Here is a 20,391-nt window from a genome sequence, read left to right as displayed (position 1 = left end):
CACCTTCGAAAAAGTGGATCAAAAGAATGGTCCAATCAGTTATAGCAAAGCCATAATAAAGATGGTTATTCCAGTCCACAGATGGGGAATTCACCCACAAAAGTCAAGAATTCTGACTATGAAAAAGGACAATATAACATCCACAATTCAATATAATTATTGGGATTATATTGAAGCTTGGACCAAAGCTTTTTATTATCAAAATCCCAAGAAGAAGCACTCTTGGTTTTTTAAAATATGTCCAAAATCTGTTGGACAAAATGAATTTCCAAATTGGTTTATATCTTGGTGGAACAAGTTTGGGCCACAACCGGATTATCTTCCACAAGATTTACAGGAGGAAATAGAGTCCTTCATGAATCTTCAGTCTCAATTATGGGGACCCAATATTCCAAAAGGAAAATTATTCCTTCAAGCCATGGCATGTTGCGGAATCCCATGGATCTGGAGATGGGATATTCAGGTTGCCAAAGATAATTTTGGCTTTCCAATTTTAGAACGATTCTACCAACACAAATAGTGGAAAGGGCTCCAAATTGATGAGCAGCTATCAATAATAAAATTGAAAAATCAAGAGCTAGCCAAGCAGGTTCAGCAGAGGGAAAAACCCTCAATCAAGAATCCGTTTTTGGAAATTTCTGCTCAAATAAGGGCCAAAAATCCATCCCTTTCTGATGAAGAAATTGTTATTAAAACAATGGATTATATGAAGGATCAATTTTTACAGTCGGTCAATCAAGCTTCCGATGATGCATCCATGACATCAGCCACCAGCAATGAGGCTGACAGCAATCCTTTTACTTGTCTTGCTGGCGAATCTCAAGATCCTTATGAAGAAGATCAGCATGAGCCCACATTGGGTGACTTTTGGGACAGCATGGTGGAAATTGTGACCACCCAAACCCGTAAAGGAAAAGAAAAGCGGGACCAATAATGGTTGCTTAGCTTAAAAGCAAATTTTTGCTCAATAATAGAGTAAAAAGAAGTGAATTGAAAGCTCAATAATGGAGTATTTTCAAAGTTACTCAATAATAGAGTAAATTTCGGTGGAAAAGTTGGTCTGTCAATTTTTTCCACAGTTGTACAGTTGTATTGTAATAATTTCTTTTCCTGTAGAGTCCTCTATATAAAGGACGCGTCTGCATTTGTTTAGGCAAGTTTTTGGTTTTGCCCTCTCTCTCTGTAAAAACCAAGCTCTGTGTCTCTCCCTCTCCCTTGTAATATTTGCAGTCTCTTTCCCTTAATAAAAAGGTTAGTTCTTTTCCAGAGCTTGGTTTTTACAGAGAGAGAGGGCAAAACCAAAAACCTGCCTAAACAAATGCAGACGCGTCCTTTATATAGAGGACTCTACAGGAAAAGAAATTATTACAATACAACTGTACAACTGTGGAAAAAATTGACAGACCAACTTTTCCACCGAAATTTACTCTATTATTGAGTAACTTTGAAAATACTCCATTATTGAGCTTTCAATTCACTTCTTTTTACTCTATTATTGAGCAAAAATTTGCTTTTAAGCTAAGCAACCATTATTGGTCCCGCTTTTCTTTTCCTTTACGGGTTTGGGTGGTCACAATTTCCACCATGCTGTCCCAAAAGTCACCCAATGTGGGCTCATGCTGATCTTCTTCATAAGGATCTTGAGATTCGCCAGCAAGACAAGTAAAAGGATTGCTGTCAGCCTCATTGCTGGTGGCTGATGTCATGGATGCATCATCGGAAGCTTGATTGACCGACTGTAAAAATTGATCCTTCATATAATCCATTGTTTTAATAACAATTTCTTCATCAGAAAGGGATGGATTTTTGGCCCTTATTTGAGCAGAAATTTCCAAAAACGGATTCTTGATTGAGGGTTTTTCCCTCTGCTGAACCTGCTTGGCTAGCTCTTGATTTTTCAATTTTATTATTGATAGCTGCTCATCAATTTGGAGCCCTTTCCACTATTTGTGTTGGTAGAATCGTTCTAAAATTGGAAAGCCAAAATTATCTTTGGCAACCTGAATATCCCATCTCCAGATCCATGGGATTCCGCAACATGCCATGGCTTGAAGGAATAATTTTCCTTTTGGAATATTGGGTCCCCATAATTGAGACTGAAGATTCATGAAGGACTCTATTTCCTCCTGTAAATCTTGTGGAAGATAATCCGGTTGTGGCCCAAACTTGTTCCACCAAGATATAAACCAATTTGGAAATTCATTTTGTCCAACAGATTTTGGACATATTTTAAAAAACCAAGAGTGCTTCTTCTTGGGATTTTGATAATAAAAAGCTTTGGTCCAAGCTTCAATATAATCCCAATAATTATATTGAATTGTGGATGTTATATTGTCCTTTTTCATAGTCAGAATTCTTGACTTTTGTGGGTGAATTCCCCATCTGTGGACTGGAATAACCATCTTTATTATGGCTTTGCTATAACTGATTGGACCATTCTTTTGATCCACTTTTTCGAAGGTGTGGCTAAATTCCACTGATCCTGTTTGAATTAACATTTGTTCATAGCAAGGACGATATTTCCCTTCAGGAACTGGGTATCCCATTATATCCATGTATCGGGACTTAATTTCCCAAGGATCATTGAATTGCTCATCCTGAGATTCCAGGATCATAATTGTCTCAGTTAATTCTGAGGTTCTGAAGATTTCTTCAGTTTGAACTACCTCCGCCATTGAAGGTGATGATGGTGAGGCGAAATTGGCCTCTTGCAGAGATGGATATTGCAATCTCTGAGCCTTTAAGTAGGCTTCTACTTCTGCTTGGGTCACCTTTGGACGACCCCTGCCACGAGGAGAATTTCCTCGACCACGCCCTCTATCCGGTGGTCTGTTCATTCTGCAAAATTAAGCAGTAGATAATAATATTAGCTCCGATTGAAGCCTGTCAATTGTCAACTGGAGAAATTCCATATCCCAGTCTTCATCATCATCAGTTCCATATTTTTGATAATGTCTCAATAATGCCTCTCTGGTATGAACCCATCGTAGGACATTACTACGAGTATGAGGCCATTTTAAAATTGTCATTTCAACATGGGAGTTGAAAACAGCTCTTTGCAATTTCAGATATTGCAATAATATTGTTCTTTGTAAAACAAAATTATTATGATTCATCCCTGCAAAAATTCACGTGTAAGGAAATTAGGTAGAGAATTATTTTCTCCCTTAATGTATTCAATTTCAAAATCAAAGGCAGATAATTCAGGCTGCCAACGAGCAAAAATTTGCTTTGAAGCAAGATTTTTAATATCCTGTTTCAACACTTGTTTAGCAGCACTGCAATCAACTCTAATTAAAAATTGTTGATTGAGCAAATCATCTTGAAATTTATTTATGCATTTAACAATAGAAAGAATTTCTTTCTTTATTGTACTATAATTGGTTTGAGCATTTTTAAACAAACCAGAAGTAAATCTTACTAATTCTTCTTTATTAGAATTATTATTATATTGTTTCAAGATACCTCCGTATCCTAAATTCGAGGCATCTGTCTCTACAATTTTCTTCCAATCAGGATTAGCTATTGCTAGACAAGGCAATTGCTTTGCTTTTAATTTAATTTTTCGAACAGCCCTAGTATGCTGTTCAGACCAAGGAGGAGGATTCTTCTTAAGTCTATCATATAATGGTGCAGAATCCTGAGCCAATTCTTTATAATAGTCTCCTATATAATTGAGACTTCCTAAAAATCTTTGCAATTGGTTTTTATCCCTAATTTCATCTGGGAATTTAGAAGCAAATTCTATACTTCTATCAATGGGAATAATTTTTCCCTGATGAATATTATGTCCTAAGAACCTGACCTTAGTCTGGAATAATTTCATCTTAGGGGCAGAAACTACCAAACCATTTCTTTTAATCACATCTTTAAAAATTCTAAGATGTTTAACATGTTGATCTATGTTCTCTGAAAATATTAGAACATCATCAATATAACATATTGCAAAATCAGCATGGGAATAGAAAATATCATTCATAATATTTTGAAATTCTGAAGGCGCATTCTTCAGACCAAAAGGCATAACATTCCATTCGAAATGACCAAATGGAACAGCAAATGCAGTCTTATACCGATCAGATTCCTGTATTTGAATCTGCCAATAACCTGATTTTAAATCAAATTTAGAAAAAATGACTGCTTTATTCAGTCGATCCAGCAAGTCTTTTTTATTAGGAATAGGATACCTAATCCACATTAAGACTTCATTTAATGGTTTATAATTAATAACTAATCTAGGAACACCTCGTTCCTTTTCAGCGTTTTTATTAACGTAAAAAGCTGTACAACTCCAAGGAGAATAGCTTTTTCTAATTAATTGCTTTTGAAATAAACTGTCAACCAAAGCAATAATATTGTTGATAGTGTATTCTTTATGGATTACCAAATTAACCTTAATATGCCATTTTTGGTAAACCACTTTGTTTATGGAATTTAAATAGGCCAAATCATCAACTTTGCTTGATTCGCCTTTATTTTCCAAGACAACCAATCTTGTCTTGATATCATAAAATTCTTGAGCAGCTTTGCTCTGAAAAGTTTTTAATGACCTAATCTCGGCCTTCAGAGTATTAATTTCATTCTTAAGATCAGGAATTGTAACAGGTTTAAGATTATCTACCTGTTCTAAACGATCAAGAATAATTTTTAAACTATAATTTTCATTAGGAAGCTGGGGTTTTTCTTCCTCTTCTTCCTTCATTGAAGATATACAAGTTTCTATTACTTTCATCTTAAGCTGGGGATCATCAATTTGATCGATAACTTCTAAAAGACCCTGCTGTTTCTCAGTCAGAACATTCACACTGAGACCATTCATTTCTACTATAGCCTTCCAATAATCATCAGAAGTAGAACATTCAATACCATTGCAATTGCAATTATCAGTGATCTCCTCCTCTTCTGAAGTGGAAGAGGTATCTTCATTCTCAGACAGATCATTAATTTGATCTTCAGAATCAGAATCACTAGAATCAATTAGAATTTTGTAAAGGGTCTGTTTTAACCCTTCATCCAATTGAAGTTCTTCTAATTTCTTTTTGGTCTTGCATTTGTTTGCATAATGACCTATTCTGCCACATTTATAACATTTGGCAGAGACCTTCTTTTTCCCCTCATTTTTCTGCTTTCTAGCAGCCTTTTTAGGATTCTTTGAGCTTGATAGCTCATCCCTATCCTTATGTTTCTTTTTTCCATATTTCTTTTTGGAATACTTGCGAGTAGTCTTATTACTACTCTTATTTATATGAGGTTTAGAATACTGGGGAAGATCATAACCAAATTGGTCACAAAATTGTCCTAACTCCTGTTTACCTGTTAGGTTCTGCTTTTTTAATTGATTATGCAACTTTATGTCATTACACAAAGTCAATCCTTCCTGGATAATTATGGCTATAAGCTGGCCATAAGTGTATCTATTATAATCAATAGGTAGACCATTATTTTGGTCCCGTAATTTCTTCCTAATTTTCTCCGCAAAGAAATAAGGTAAACCATCAACAAATTTTGACTTCCAATGCTCACTATTAGCATCAATTCTCTGCATAACTTTAGCTAGAAACACATCTTTATACCAACGAAAATGAGTTAACGTTGGACATTTTAAATTTTGAAGTAGCTCTCTACTCCTCTCTCGTTGGTTATCCCAATGACCAACAAAATGTAAAATAATCGACTGGACAAGAGTGTAAACAGCATCTTGCTTTATTTCGCCAGTCTCAGTCGTTTTTATAGCATTTAAAATTTCTTGCCTTTGGTCTGTGGTTAAAATATTATCCCACCAACCTTTAAGCATACCAGTGAATCCAACTGTGATCCAACCGGCGACTTCCTTATCTTTATTATTATTATTAGTGCAAATTGTGCTATACATCATCATTTGATGTGCAACACCAAAAATTTGATATTCAGTCATGCCATCTATGTTCCATTCATAGATAGTCCTGCCACTGTAAGACATCTGTTTTTGAAAACCAGATTCTTCATAAAGCATATCCTGTGGAGTAGGCCTAGGATAATAGTACCTATCAGCTCCACTATAAGGAAAATTTTTAGGATATTGTATTTTATTAATAGTCCCATGTTGAGACTGGAGAAAAGAATTTTCTAATTCTACCACATCCTGAGAAGATATCTCCTGGTCGTGATCATCTGAGATAGCATTAAGGGTTAATCCCTTAAATCTCGTTTGTAATTCTTTTAGTAAATCAGAATTTTTATTAGGGTTTGTAAGATTAAACCCAGTTATTGGTAAAGGTGACCGGATATTAGATGGTGAAATCTCATCCTCTTTATTTCCGGTCTTAGGACTTATTAATCTAACATCTTCTCTAGTTTGAGCTATTTGCTCTTCCATTCTGACCAATTGGTCTCCAATGGTATTAAGACAAGCATTAGTATGATTATTCTGCTTATAAATTTTACCATTTGGATCTGTGTTAGTAGGTCTAACAAAAGCAACAGTTTCCAACGGTGGATCCGACTCAGAATTGCCTTCAATAGACAAAGGTATAGTTGGAGGATGAACTGCGCGAATCACAGTTCCTGCCATCGACCTCCAATTCCTATGATAATCCTGTATAACATTTATGGATCTATCACATTCAAGCCAATACCTTCCATAAAACCATCGTGTGAAAGGTATAATTTTTTGTTGGCTTTCCAGGCAATCATAAAATTCACTCTTGAATTTTTGTAATTGACTAGAATTATATTTATTGAAATACCAACTCCTAAACTCTTGATATTTTGGGAGTTGAAATTCTGCATTAATTTCTTTTCTGAGCTCAGGTCCTATTATCATTATTAAGACTAAACGCCATTTCACTAGCAGTAGGTGATTCTACTGTGTTATTTTGGTGAGTATAAACACCATGAGGTATTTGGTTTTGGGACAACCTTATCCCAATCAAATTCTCATCCTCCACGGGATGATGAGATTCTGGAATCTCAGATGTCGAATGTCGACTAGTAGCTGGTATGCTAACTCTATAAGGAGTTTGATTATTTCGAGAACTCAAACTTCTCGCATAACTTCCAGCCTGTGAGTTTCTAAAATTTAAGAAAACAGTGCCATCATTATCTTGAACAATTTGTTCAATCGTATTACTAACGGGTCTAGGTGGAACCGCATTAGGCATAGTCCAGTTATCAGGGAAGGTAATTTCTTCCCAATTAATCAACCTATTAGTTGCAACATTTGATGTCAACATATTAGATTCAACTAAGGTAGTTCTATCTGTGGGTCGCATCATTCGTACCCTGGGATTCATAGTATTCATAACTTTGTAATAAATTCTATAAATTACAGCAATTACTTCGGATCCAGGCAAGAAATCATAACCTCTAGTCTGGATTCTACAATTCAAAGCTTCTCCTATATTCCTATTAGTAAGAGATAGAGATAAATCAGGGAAAGCATTAAAATAAACAGGACCATGACTTAAGCTGGTCTCAATTGCCCCAATAATTGAGGATCTCCAATTATTACACCTTCCATCACGCAAAGTGACTTGTAAACAGGTGTCCATTCCTAGCAATGTTAAAGGTTTAAGGGCAATTTGCACTAAACCTATATGAACATACTTATAATTTTGCATGTGTGCAAGCAGATCAGTGCGATCCATAAGATTAATTATCTTATCATTCAATTCCAGGCTTTCTGTTCTTTCAACAGTTTTAATTGCCATGCTACTTTTTAATTCAAACATTCCATGTCTATATATAACAGAATGACGAACTGGAGGAATTGTCCAGTGGTTTAATTGTTCTTGCACATTAGCATATTCTACTAATTCAGAATTTTTAATTCTATCGTTGTCAGAACGAAATAGCCTTCTCATATTGAGATGGGTGTGTTAGTGCTTACATACTCCATTCTTCATAATTCAGCCCTTTTTTTTTTTTTTTTAAATGAAAGGGAACATTCCTGATAGCACGTCTGTCAACGATTTACCGGAGCAATAGGCCAAATCACCCTTCCCGGGTCCTCATGGCCGGACAAATCCGAACGCGACTTGGGTGAATATATATATATATATATATATATATATATATATATCGATAAAAAAGCGATTAAATATATTTTGATAGAACTAATGTTAGTGACAAGATGTAAAGTATGAATGATTGATCATCAAAATGAGGTCAAAAGGGCTTAAAATGCTCCCAACAGGATCGTCTAGTCCCATAAAAATTAGAGAAATTGATCATTTGATGTGTACTCCTTTCGTCCCAAATCATACGTTGTTTCCTAAAACTTGTGTCATTTTTTGATCAACAAAATAAAAAATATATTAATATTAGATCATTTGAAAAAATTATGCTAACTTCATTCGTATTCATGTTGGTAAATTCTTTTATCTCTTGCATGTATCTATGGAAAATCAATTAATTTTAGAAGCAAATATATTGAGTTCTCAAAAACCTCCAAATTCTCAATTCCAAATTCTTAAAATTTGATTTGATTTTTAAAAAATAAAAAAAGACAGAGGGAGAGGGAGAGGGAGAGGGAAAAATCATGTGTGTGTGAGAGAGAGAAGAGTGGTACTGTAATTTTTAGTGAGAGACAATTGTTTGTTTTGGGTTTTAAAGGAGATTTGAGTGAAAAAAAATAGATAGAGACAACATATTGGGGACCATGCACAAGAGTTTTAAAGCCCCCAAATGAACAAACATTTTTTAGCTAAACAAGGTAAATAAAAATCACACTTTTTAGTTTTTGTTCATTTATTGTGTCTATCTGAATATTACTTCATTTTATTCAAATTTGCAAAATTTTAATTTATCAGGGAAGATAAATATCTTCCTGTGCTGCATAAGACGAGCGGGACCCTAACTCATGTTTTTATTTATCGGAGGTATGACCGTAAATAAATCGAGCAGTTTGCGAGCTCAGCTTGGCTCGTTAAGAGAGACTCGACTTGATTAAATAGACTCGTCCAATCTTGAGCTCCACTTTTTGAATTATTTAGTAAACAAGCCGAGCTCGACAAAATTTGGCTCGGCTCGTTTACACAAGTTTTTGGGCGCTCAATTTGGCTTGGGTGGGCCGATGCTTGCGAGCAATGCTACTTGCACATATATTTTTATAGGGCCCACCTCAGGTCCCACTAATATGATTCGAATCGTTCATTATTTTTAAAACAATTTTTTAAAAGTTTCTATAAAAAATCAACTCGATAGGATATCGGTAAGAGTTTTTTCAAAAAATTGTAGGGTGAAACAGTCTGATTCATCTTGCGATTTCTGAAAAAGCTCTTTTCGATATCCTATCGAGTTGATTTTTTATAAAATTCTTAAAAAATTGTTTTAAAAATAATGAACGATTCGAATCATATTAATGAGACTCGAGGTGAGCTCCATAAAAATATACGTGCAAGATCTTGGTAAAAATGTACGTGTCATTAGGTTTATTGGATGCTTGCTCTCTACTCCTCCTGTTTCCAGTTTTGTACCCCTAATCTCATTTCGCACAGACAAGAAGGAAAGAGACAGAGAGCTCGCTCATCGGAAGAGGTCGGCGGTTCTCAGAGACTCGCCCTCTCTCTCTCTCTCTCTCTCTCTCTCTCTCTCTCTCTCTCACTATAGGTTGGTTTCACCGTGCTTCTCTTTCTTCGTAAAACGTCTGCTCTCTACTCTGAGTCTCATACAACTTCAAGTGCCCGAACTCTGAGCGTATCGGATAACCGAATGAGGACTGACTGAATGAGTAAAACGCAAACAAGATGGTGGTTGTGCTTCGGCTGAGGTGGGTGTTATTATACTGCTATCTAGTTTGTACAAAGCCTTTCTTATCCTTCACTTTTTCTGCTTTCGAAACACACACACACACATCCACAGCTACTACACTTCTTTTTGCCTCGTTAGTTAGTTAAGTTACTACGAAGGGGCAGTCGGCTACTCCATCAGTTCGAACCAGCGACCTCACCCTAAGGACTCGAACCCAAGGGGAAAGACCATGAGCCAAAGCCAAGCTCTTACAGCTACTACACTTTAAAAGTGGGAACAAATCAAATATACCTGCCAAAAGACAGGCACCGAAAACTCAAAATCCATAGGAGGTTTAAATCCTTTTCCAGTGCTTTAATTTTCTATGCTATGCCATTGTCAGAATTCTCCTGTTACGGACCTTCAGAATGAGATTCAGGTTAGTCTGCCACTCTGATTAGTAATTTAGTACTAACTAGAGAATGGCAATTGCTGCACATTACCTGTTTGTGAAAATGTTTATGCTGGTATTACTATTAGGCCCTCCAGTATTTGAAGTATAACGCTATTTTTTCGAAAGGAGAAAAGAGAAGTGAAATTAAGAGTACTTGAAATAGGCCCCGTAGATGCCAAACAGGACATTATACCACAGCTGGATTTTAAACAATGTGAACACGATACCTTTATTTGCTTACGTATTGGCCGATACAGTCCGATACGGACCAATATCGACCGTTATACGGCCATGTCACTGATACCGTTGCATTTCCCGATACCGTGATTTAAAACCCTGTACCACAGTTAAGGCAATACAGAAATAATTGATTTATCTGCAGTGATATGCGTTCGTTCAACGTTTTGCAAATTCTTTGTTCATGCATAAGAGGTTGCTAGAAAAGCGGTCCTCAGTTATGTTTCTAGCATCGGGTTGTCTTTGATAATCATATTTAGCTCACTTAGCAGTTTGATTTCGTCTCTCTTTGTTTTTTGTTTTTTTCCATTCAACTCTTTGTAGTTTTGCAAGTATTGAAAACAATTAGGCTCCGTTTGGATAGATATGGATTTCAAAAATGTGGGGTTTCTATGTTCAATTGCTGCAAATATTAATGTTCAGTGGTAGATGGCTCGTGAACTAAAGGGGAACATGGATTGAAGGTAGAAGAGTTGATAATGACTTGAATCCTTATCAGGGAGGATTTCAAATCTTTTTGATTATATAGTTTTCTCAAATGCAATCATGATAAGGCTACCACACTCAATGTCAAAATCCATAAGCAAGCAAGCAATCAAATTTGAAGTCCCCACCTACTCAAACGGAGCCTTTTAGTACTAGATACTGTATGTTAATGGTTGTCTTTTTTTTGGGCAGTGAAAATTATGCATTGGCGCTCCACCATGTTCAGCAGTTTCCCACATCTCAAGGATGGGAATGGCTTTAAGATAGGTTATCCTGCTTTCAGTTATGTAAACCAAAGGAAATACAGTAGCCAGAACTTTTCAGAACTGATCAGCAAAACTGTTGCAGCCAATGGTCATGTTTGCAATAATGCCGATCCCTTGCCCAAAATTTGGCATCCTGAAACTCATTCCATTCTCCAATCAAGTGGTCTTCAGCACTGGTTCAAGAATTGGCAAGAACTAAGGAAGCACAAGCTGACAGCAAGCACTTTTAGTGGCGCTGTTGGATTTTGGCCTCAGAGAAGAGTCCAACTCTGGTTGGAGAAGCTTGGAGCGATTGAGCCATTCACTGGTAACCTTGCCACTTGTTGGAGTAACATAAAAGAAGAGGAAGCACTTGAAAGGTACAAACTGATAACAGGGAACGACGTATCATTTCCTGAATTTCAGGTCTATAAGAAAAACCCAGATGATGATTGGCTTGCCGCTTCACCAGATGGGGTTGTTGACACGCTTGTTTATGGTTTACCTTCTCGAGGAATTCTAGAAATAAAGTGCCCATTTTTTGGTGGTGATATGAACAAGGCTTCTCCTTGGTCACGAATTCCCCTTTATTGTGTTCCACAAACTCAAGGTTTGATGGAAATTATGGATAGGGATTGGATGGATTTCTATGTTTGGACTCCTAATGGGAGCAGTTTATTTAGATTGTATCGAGATGTAGAATACTGGGATGCCTTGAGAATAGCATTATCTGACTTCTGGTGGAAGCATGTCCAGCCAGCGAGGGAGGTTTGTAGTAAATCTGTGATCACAAATCCCCTCGCTCAGTTAAGTGACCTAAGACCAGCACCTAGGCATGAACTGTGTAGTTTCCTTGTATACGAAAGTAAACATCTCATTGATGAGTCCACGTTACTGATGCGGGAAATTCATGGAAAATTGCAGAGCTGATGCACCTTTCGAAATTTTGCTGCATTGAAATTTTGCTGCATTTCATTTAGATGGAATGTTGACAGTGACTGCTTTGAAGGATTGAAGAACTTTGAGTTGGGAGTTATATATTCATGCGGCATATAAGGTAGGAGTGAACTATAACATATAAGCCAAGTTGTTTGGTTGAGTGTTGATGAATATCTGAAACACTTAGATAGCCAACAAGGAGTGCCTATCATGTAAGGGTCTGCGACACACACGTGTAAAGCAAAAATGTATTTTGAGGTAAGGGACTGGTGAAATTTTCTCCTATAAAGTTTTGGTTTGACTGATAATTGATTTCTTCATATTTTGTATAGGCCGGTAGGAAACACTACAATTGTCTTGCTTTTTGAGTTGAAGAAATGTCTTATCACCTGGAATTCTATACTTGCCGGATGTCCGAAGTACTGGCGAAGATTTGCCAGGGAAGCGGAACTCATGATGTAAGCTTCTGTTTTTCTGCTTTGTGTCTATAGCCATGCTTGGATCGAATATCCAGTAGGTAATAAAGATGGTAGTAAGACTCGGTTGCACTGACTTTTCCCTCGTAATTTTTTTTTATCCCGTTCATCTCTTTTACATGCAAAGTATGGAGCAAGGGCAAAGACAATTATCTATGGATACCACTCGATACAAACATGTTGAGTCATCAGCTTATTAAACTTTAAAGAGTGCACATATATGAGGAGGATACTTCTTTTTTGTGAGGGGGGTTGGGGGGTGGGGAGGAAGTTAAGTTTTATAACCAACCAAAAGAGAGCAACACAGGGCGAGGGCATACCCTTGGGACCCCAACCATGAATCACAAACAGCCAGACCAAGGCCTATAAGCTAAGCCAAGGGCACCAGAAAACAGAATAGAACTCTAATAATTAAACAGGTTTAATCACAACCTTAGGAACCCTACAAACTTCCAGAATTCTAACATTATCCACACATGATCAACATTACGCCACCCCCATAATCGCTCACCCTAGATATGATAGATGGAAGCAGCAAACACAAACTTAAAAATGATGCAACTGATAGATGGACCCCTGCAGAAATTAATACCCCAGATAATCTCTCTCAAAGGCATAGGAGGTCTAGAAAAGCAACACTTCAACAAGGCATGCTGCCATACAGAGGTAGAGAAAGGACAGATAAAGAATAGATAGTCATGGGATTCCACAAAGCTACCACACAGACCACTGCTCTGATCAGAAACAACACCCCAAGAAGCAGGCCTGTCTATAGTAGATAACCTCCCATGGATAGTAATCCACTGAATAATAGCCTACCTAGGGATGTGATGCTTGAACCAAACCAACTTATGCCAACTCACTTCCTCCCTTGAAACTATTAAAGCTTCCCAGATTCACCAGATTTTTTAAGAGTCCAAACAACCCTGTCCTCACCATCAGAATGGGGGAGCAGATTCTCAGGAGAATGCCTCATAATCTCCTGGGCAACAGCATTCATGGGTCAAGGCCACCTCCACCTAGTATTAAGGATGATGGAACTGACCCTAGCTACAAGGGCCTACCAAGGTTGTAAACCCCTATATCCCCAAACTTGGCATAAAGAGGCCTCAACGGGCGCCAATTGTCCAACCACAAAAACGTGGAAGCCTCATTATCTGTAATATGTCTGATGAAGATATTTAAAATGTAAATACCGTTGTTTACGTATATTCTTCTTCTAAGTATCACATGAAAGTTAAAAAGTGATTAGTCATAATATAATATAGGTGGCAAGTTATCTTTCTAATTGAAATATGAGATGTCCATTAAATTTCTGAAATTCTTCTTAAGATGTCGATTTTTTAATAATAATAATAATAATGAAGGTTTTGTTCTATGGTCATGGACATGGAAGATATAATGGTAGTCAGTCACTCAGTCTCAATTATTTTCATAGTGTTTCTCGGTAAGTTGTAGAACTCCAATTCATGTTCTCTATTAATAATCGAAGTACATTAGTCTTGTTATGTGTTGCTTAACACTTAATAGTTATTCTTTGGTGCTATATTACAACTCCTTACATGTTAATATTAAGGTCTTGAATACTAAGCATTGGCTCTTAATATGAATAGTGAATACAACCAAACAGACCTGATATGTGCAGAATTCACCTATCAAGTCGTTTGAGGTATGGGCTTCCCATCAGAATTCACGGTTTTTTGTTAGTTTTCAGGAAATTTTCATTTTTTGTTTTCGTTTTTGGGTAATTGTTGGGTTTTGTTGTATGACGTTGTCTGGGGGTTTGTTTTAGGTTTATACATGAGTGCTGCTTTTTGGTGAAGTTGTTTATTAATCAGCTGGATGAAATGGATGATGTAATTTACCGGGAGCCGGCGAGATGAGCTCTTTTTGAGACTCGCTTATTGACTGTTATTAGCTGATTGTCGATGGGTGCTAGTTGGTTTTGTTGCGCTTTGACCCAAAGCAACACACACTCGCACCAAGAATAATCGAGCAACAAACAGAAAATGTACGCTAGTATAAAGATTTCTGATGCGGTAATTGGGTACATCCACGGCTCCTGCGAGTTCCACTACTCGCACTTACTGTCAAATGAAGTGTTGTATGGATTATATCGTGGCAGCGTATACAGAATAGTTATCCTAAGTTTAAAATCATCAATTACCGTAATAGTAAGCGAAGTGGCAAATCAAGTCCAAATTAGACTTCACAAACCCAATTGGTTTTGGAAAATTTGTGTTTATATATATATATATATAGATATATATATATAGATATATATATTGGCATTTGAATGCTGGTTCTTGGTTTCTTCTTGTTCTTCTGGTGGGTCTGGCTCTTTTGATCTTATCATGATTGAGGTTCGTGCCTATTTTCTCATTTTGAAAAATTTCAATATTCTCGGCTTTATTGTATTGTTGATCTTTTGGTTTTGTTTTGAGACTGCTGATGATGAAAAAGTCTATTTTGGTATGCGGACCCTTCGTATTTGCTTGGTTGCTACATTGATCATCGGGTTTTGGTGGAGAACATAAACCAAACCAAACCAAGCCTTAAGTCCCATCGTTGGCGACATGAATCTGTTTTCGATGGGAGAACATCTTTTTATATTATTAACTGCTGCAATTCAGTTTTTTTGTCTGTGAAGGGTGTTTGAAATACTATACATAATCTAAAGAAGTTGCCCAAGAGTTTTCTTCACCTTAATCCATCTATAAGGAGTAAGCATGTGACTTGGGTGATCCCTTCATAAAGGCATTTTTCGTTTTGCTTTAGACGTATATACAGTGATTCAGAAACAAAAATATTGCTGCAAAGCTCTGAGATACTAACAGGTCTTCATTGGAATCCTCATAGTGACTTATTTGTTTGTTTCCAAATGCATTCAATTATATGGAGTCTGTATTTCTTGGTTCATCATTTCCTTAGTTAAGTATTCCACAAGTTGATGTATTGTCTGTGCTCATTTTGTGACATTATTTGCCTTCAGCATTTCCCTCCAAGATGTTCTCATTGCCTAATTCTCAAAATTGAACAGAGAATGGTTCATAGAGGTGATTTGGTTGTTATTGGCATCTCCGTTGGTCTCACTATTGGCATTTTTATAGCATCTCTAGTGTTTTTTGGCATACGATGGTACAGAAAATGTGCTCATCTCCGGCGATGTGCAACTGAGAATAGAGCATCTACTCTTCCAATATGCTCAAATGGCCTTGCTTCAAGCATTGACTCTAGTTCAGGTACCACAGATTCCATATCTGTTAAGGGATTAGATGATCTTGCCAAAAATTCTCAGCTTTCTTGGTGGAGAAACCATAGTAAAGATCAATTTGTTTGAGCGTCTGTCATTCTGAGATACTCCCACAGGTATGTCATTTTCCACACTTCTCATCTTTTTTTAGGTTATAGCGGACTATTATTTTTTGCACTTCTAAAATCTTCCTCCTCTTGATCATCAATCCATAGGACATTTTTCGTACTTAGGATGAATGTGAAATAAAGCAACTGCTATAAACAAGGATGCTCTCAGCTTTCTCACATATCAGCAAATGTTATCTAAAATGTAATGTGTTTGCTTTGCAACTCTTTAACTTATTTACTGCAGATGACATTAATTAGGAGGAAAACTACAGAAGAATACAATAAAGCCTGAGCTGCTAAATTATGATCTCCAACATTTTATTCCTAACTCCCTCCTCTTATTCTTTGAAAGGGTTTGCTATAGCTGAGCATCACACGCCGACACACGAACTTACTAAAGGACAATTACACATTTTGCTTTGGAAATTCAATGAATTCTTCATGAGAAGTAGTTATTCTTTGGAGAAGTTGCACCTACTGTAGGTGGAAAGCATCGGATGGTTACCAAAGGGAAACATGCCACCAAATGGTCCAAATCCTTTTAAATCGTTTTGTTGCGCAGATGTATATCCCTATCTTCCATGGATTTGGTGGATAGTTTACTTTCCATATTGTAGCATAATCAGTTCTCTGGCTGTAAAATAATTGTCTAGGGAATAACAGTTCCCATGTGTCCACCTTAACTCCCAATATGCAGAGGGCAATCAGCAATCGTGTAGGCAATTGGTAAACATCTCAACTACCAATAGCCTCCTGTTTCTCACAACTTGATCTTTTAAGAGAGAATTCACTTCCAAAATTTGCTTTTTACCATGTTCATCTTCTTCTCCTTCTAAGTTATTTACTCAAAAAAAAGTAACCAGAGTTATGCCATTGGTAACTGTTCTCTATTGGATTTTATACTTGGGAACAGGAGATGGATCCTTTAAACCCGAACCCTTTACCCTACATGCCAGAGAGTAGAGCTTGATATAAAATAGTAGCAATTATTGTTCTGGTAGTACCGTACTCTTTTAAATACCATCGTTGTGTATCTTGTTGCAGACAAATTGACCTCGGAATGACTCTTGAAAGCTACCCTGACACCTGAAATTTACTTGTACAATGTATATAGTCATAGATACGGGAATTTAAGGTAATGTAGATATACAAATTGGTGGAGATGGTAATCTGGTCCTAAGGAATACCAATATCCCTCAAATTTACGAAGGTAGCTGTTATTGTCTGTTCATACCTGATCTACAGAAAGTTCATTGTAATTTGTAGTAGATTTGATAGGCATACTAGGAACTACGGCGTGCCAGATCTAATCCCTTGTGTGTTCCCAGGGACATTCAGAAAGCTACACAAAACTTCACAACTATGTTGGGACATGGAGCTTTTGGTTCAGTTTATAAAGCTACCATGGCAACAGGTGAAGTGGTTGCAGTGAAGGTTCTTGCTTCTGGTTCACAACAAGAGGAAAGAGAGTTTCAAATAGAGGTAATAACTGAAAGCTATATGATGTTTAGGAGGATGGAAAACTCTTTTAGTTAGAATTCCCTCTATGGGCACGCGCCTCGGAAATTTTTATTATTATGCAAAATTTGGGTGCGGCCCTTTTTGGAAAAAGCGCGGCGAAACGCTTCGATTCAGAGTCGCCACTCGGGTTTTAGCGGTGAAAACACCAAAGGAACCGAACTCGAAAAACGTTTGCCACGTTTGTTTGATTTTGAAAAAGGCGTAGACCGGTCCGTCGTCACCTTCGATATCAGAGGTTTGGGAGCCAGGTTACGAGAGGAGAAGGGTTTTATGGCCACCCTCTCGCCCAATCCGGAGATCGGTCTCTACTCGGGCATTTTTGTAAAACCTTTGCATTTTTCTCTCATTAATCATTTTTAGCCAGTTAGGGAGGGGGAACAATTAATGGGGATTAAAACTGTAACAAGTTGCAGTTATATGACAAAATGTTTATGGATGATGATTTGCTTTGCAATGATGAACATAGATTGAGAACAAGCACTGAGAGCAACCTGAACAAGTTGGAGTACGCTGCCCTAAAGGGATGTGAGCAGGCCCCGCACCAGCATGGCGGAGCCACTGCATGCTGATACGATCTGTGCACGCCACCACGAAACTGGTGTACTCCACTTATTTGGTTTCACAGCCTTTGTTTGCAACCCTCTGGGCTCTGCAAAAGGACCAACGCACACCCAGGACAAACCACGCAGTTCATAGAGCAGAATATATATAGTTACAGACAGATAAGATGTTTTCAAGCCACGAAGGACAACATAATACCCCAAAAACAGTGTGGGGAAACAAATAGAGGCTAAGGCCTGACTGCCATGCAAGGGCCAGCCGCTAGACTTAGACATTACTGCCGTACCCCAGTATAGGATGGTTGCACGCCAGTTATGCCTCTCTTCCAGTGCTTGGCTTTGCATCATCTGGGTTCTGGAACACGACCAGAAGGATCCCAGAGGCCATCTAAAACAGATAAGGAGTAAGCATTAACCATTACAGCTAAACAATTCTAAATACAGAAAGCAGTAAAACTGGTTATTAGCATGCTAAGGTGATGACAGAAGAGTGAGCAAGAAAAGTGGATGATCAATGATCCCCACGCCAGTAGTGTACATACTACCATGACTGGCGTACGGCATGATGTTACTAGCGTGCGCCATTGTTCATCTCACACGGTTGTTATATTTTACCAGTTTAAGGCCAGGACTAGTATTGACTACTAGCCTGGACCTTACTGGTTCCCCTCAGGGGTCGAAACCAGAAAGAACCACAAAGGTGGTATACCTTTGGTTGGGATGAATGGATGACTTGAGCTTTGATTTGGGGAGATAGAGATTGAATGGTGACAATGTGGGGAGTATATCAGTGGAGTGTGTGGCTGAAAGACTCCTTTATTTCCTCTTTCAATGGAGGAGAAGAGAGAGAAAAGGAGAAAGAAAAGGCTTTGGGCTCTTTATGTGGTTAACCCCTTGCACATGAATGCAAAGGGGGTATTTATAGAGGAGAGAGAGACTGAGGAAGGGGCTTAACCAGTTGGGTTAAGGCTGGTTTGGTTAAGGGGAGAGCCTCCCATGCATTAAATGCATGGGACTTGGCTTGATGGAGGGTGTAGGAGAGAGGGGGAGCGTCCCTACCGAGTGTAATCATCAGGGGGACTGTAGCCCACGTCAGGGTGACACAAAAGTCTCGTCCATGTGGCTGAATAAAGTTGATTTGACTGGGCTTGATTAGCGTGCGCCATGTTTTGACCTGCGTGCGCCAGTGATAACTGAGTCAACGGTTGATGACCGACGCGTGGCAGTTAACTGGCGTATGTCAGCACAGTACTGGCGTAAGCCAGTTTGGGTTTTGCTGGGGCTGTTTGGCTCTGGTTTGAAATGGGTTTGAATGAGGTTCGGAACGCTCAAAGCTCAAACACACTATCGTCCTCAGACTGTTCTTGATCATACTCATCATTGGGGCAATAAAAGACCATAAAATAGAGTTATCTGGATGGTCTAGAATGGGGTGTCTACACCCTCCTGATACATCTTGCCAGGTTGGGCAAGCGTAGAGTACCATTGAGACATCACCCATTGGTTTTCTAAACATGGACTACTACTTTCTTGCATAACTATCAACTACTCGAGTTATCAGTGTCGAAAGGTGTCCAAATTTACGTCCGTGAATGGATATCTTAGAAGATGACCTTCAAATTAGGAAAACATGACATGGTTGTGTAAGGATTCATTAGGTGATGCATTACAGTCTTTCTGGTTTCCATACTTTTTCTCATCATTTTTTAGATTCGTAATTGACATGTGATAAATTTAGAAATGGCTATGCTGTTCTACGAGATTCAAATTAACATGTCCAAGTCTTTTTGCAGGTATTGCTACTAGGTAGGCTTCATCACCTTAATCTGGTGAATTTGGTTGGATACTGTGTTGATCAAGGCCAGCACATGTTGATCTATGAGTTCATGACTAACGGAAGCCTGGTGAGCCTTCTGTATGGTAAGTTCGTGAGTCCATTTTTTCCCCATTCACCTGACCATGGGGTCATATCAGAACACATGTAATGAACATGCCATGTATGAGTTAGTGTTAGACATTACCGTTGTATTTCAGGTTTCTTCACATTGGCACAAGTAGGGATAGAATATATCGTCCATTCAAATGCTGCTTACTCCTTCTGTCATCTGGTTCTGTAACCTCGACAAAAAAGCATTCCGATGCAAGAACTAACCCTTGATTTGATCTTTTTTTCATGACCATTGGTTGCGTTGTGCTTGTAAAATGTGCATTTAGGTAGAGTAACAAAGGAGCTTGTCTCAACGAATGAGTTACTGAATTTCATACGGTCCTGATAATATGGGAGTGCAGCACTATGGCTTTCACTTTGTTTACTCTATATCGAATCGAAACGTAAATCACAATGCGACAATCACTACAATAAATAACACTTTTCCCCGCACTCAATTCCCAGCATTTGCAAA

The 20,391-nt window shown here is 37.9% G+C and overlaps 1 protein-coding gene and 1 pseudogene across 1 annotated transcript; both read left to right on the top strand.

The window, feature by feature from the left end:
- Window positions 1–9,441: 9,441 nt before the first annotated feature.
- On the top strand, window positions 9,442–12,095 carry LOC131300668 (uncharacterized). The gene is made up of 2 exons (XM_058326604.1): window positions 9,442–9,748; window positions 11,078–12,095. The coding sequence occupies exon 2, from the start codon at window positions 11,086–11,088 to the stop codon at window positions 12,058–12,060; it is 975 nt and encodes a 324-aa protein (XP_058182587.1). The 5' UTR covers window positions 9,442–9,748; window positions 11,078–11,085; the 3' UTR covers window positions 12,061–12,095.
- LOC131300667 (calcium/calmodulin-regulated receptor-like kinase 2) overlaps window positions 12,096–20,391 on the top strand; it is a 25,852-nt pseudogene continuing 17,556 nt past the window's right edge.

The sequence above is a fragment of the Rhododendron vialii genome, chromosome 9a (genome assembly GCF_030253575.1).
Source record: "Rhododendron vialii isolate Sample 1 chromosome 9a, ASM3025357v1".
In the NCBI taxonomy this organism is placed as follows: domain Eukaryota; kingdom Viridiplantae; phylum Streptophyta; class Magnoliopsida; order Ericales; family Ericaceae; genus Rhododendron; species Rhododendron vialii.
The sequence above is the reverse complement of the archived record's forward strand: the minus strand, read 5'-3'. Positions and strand labels throughout refer to the sequence as shown.

Bases quoted from the DNA above. Each gene is read 5' to 3' on its own strand.
- LOC131300668 (XM_058326604.1), top strand. From the start codon at position 11,086: ATGCATTGGCGCTCCACCATGTTCAGCAGTTTCCCACATCTCAAGGAT.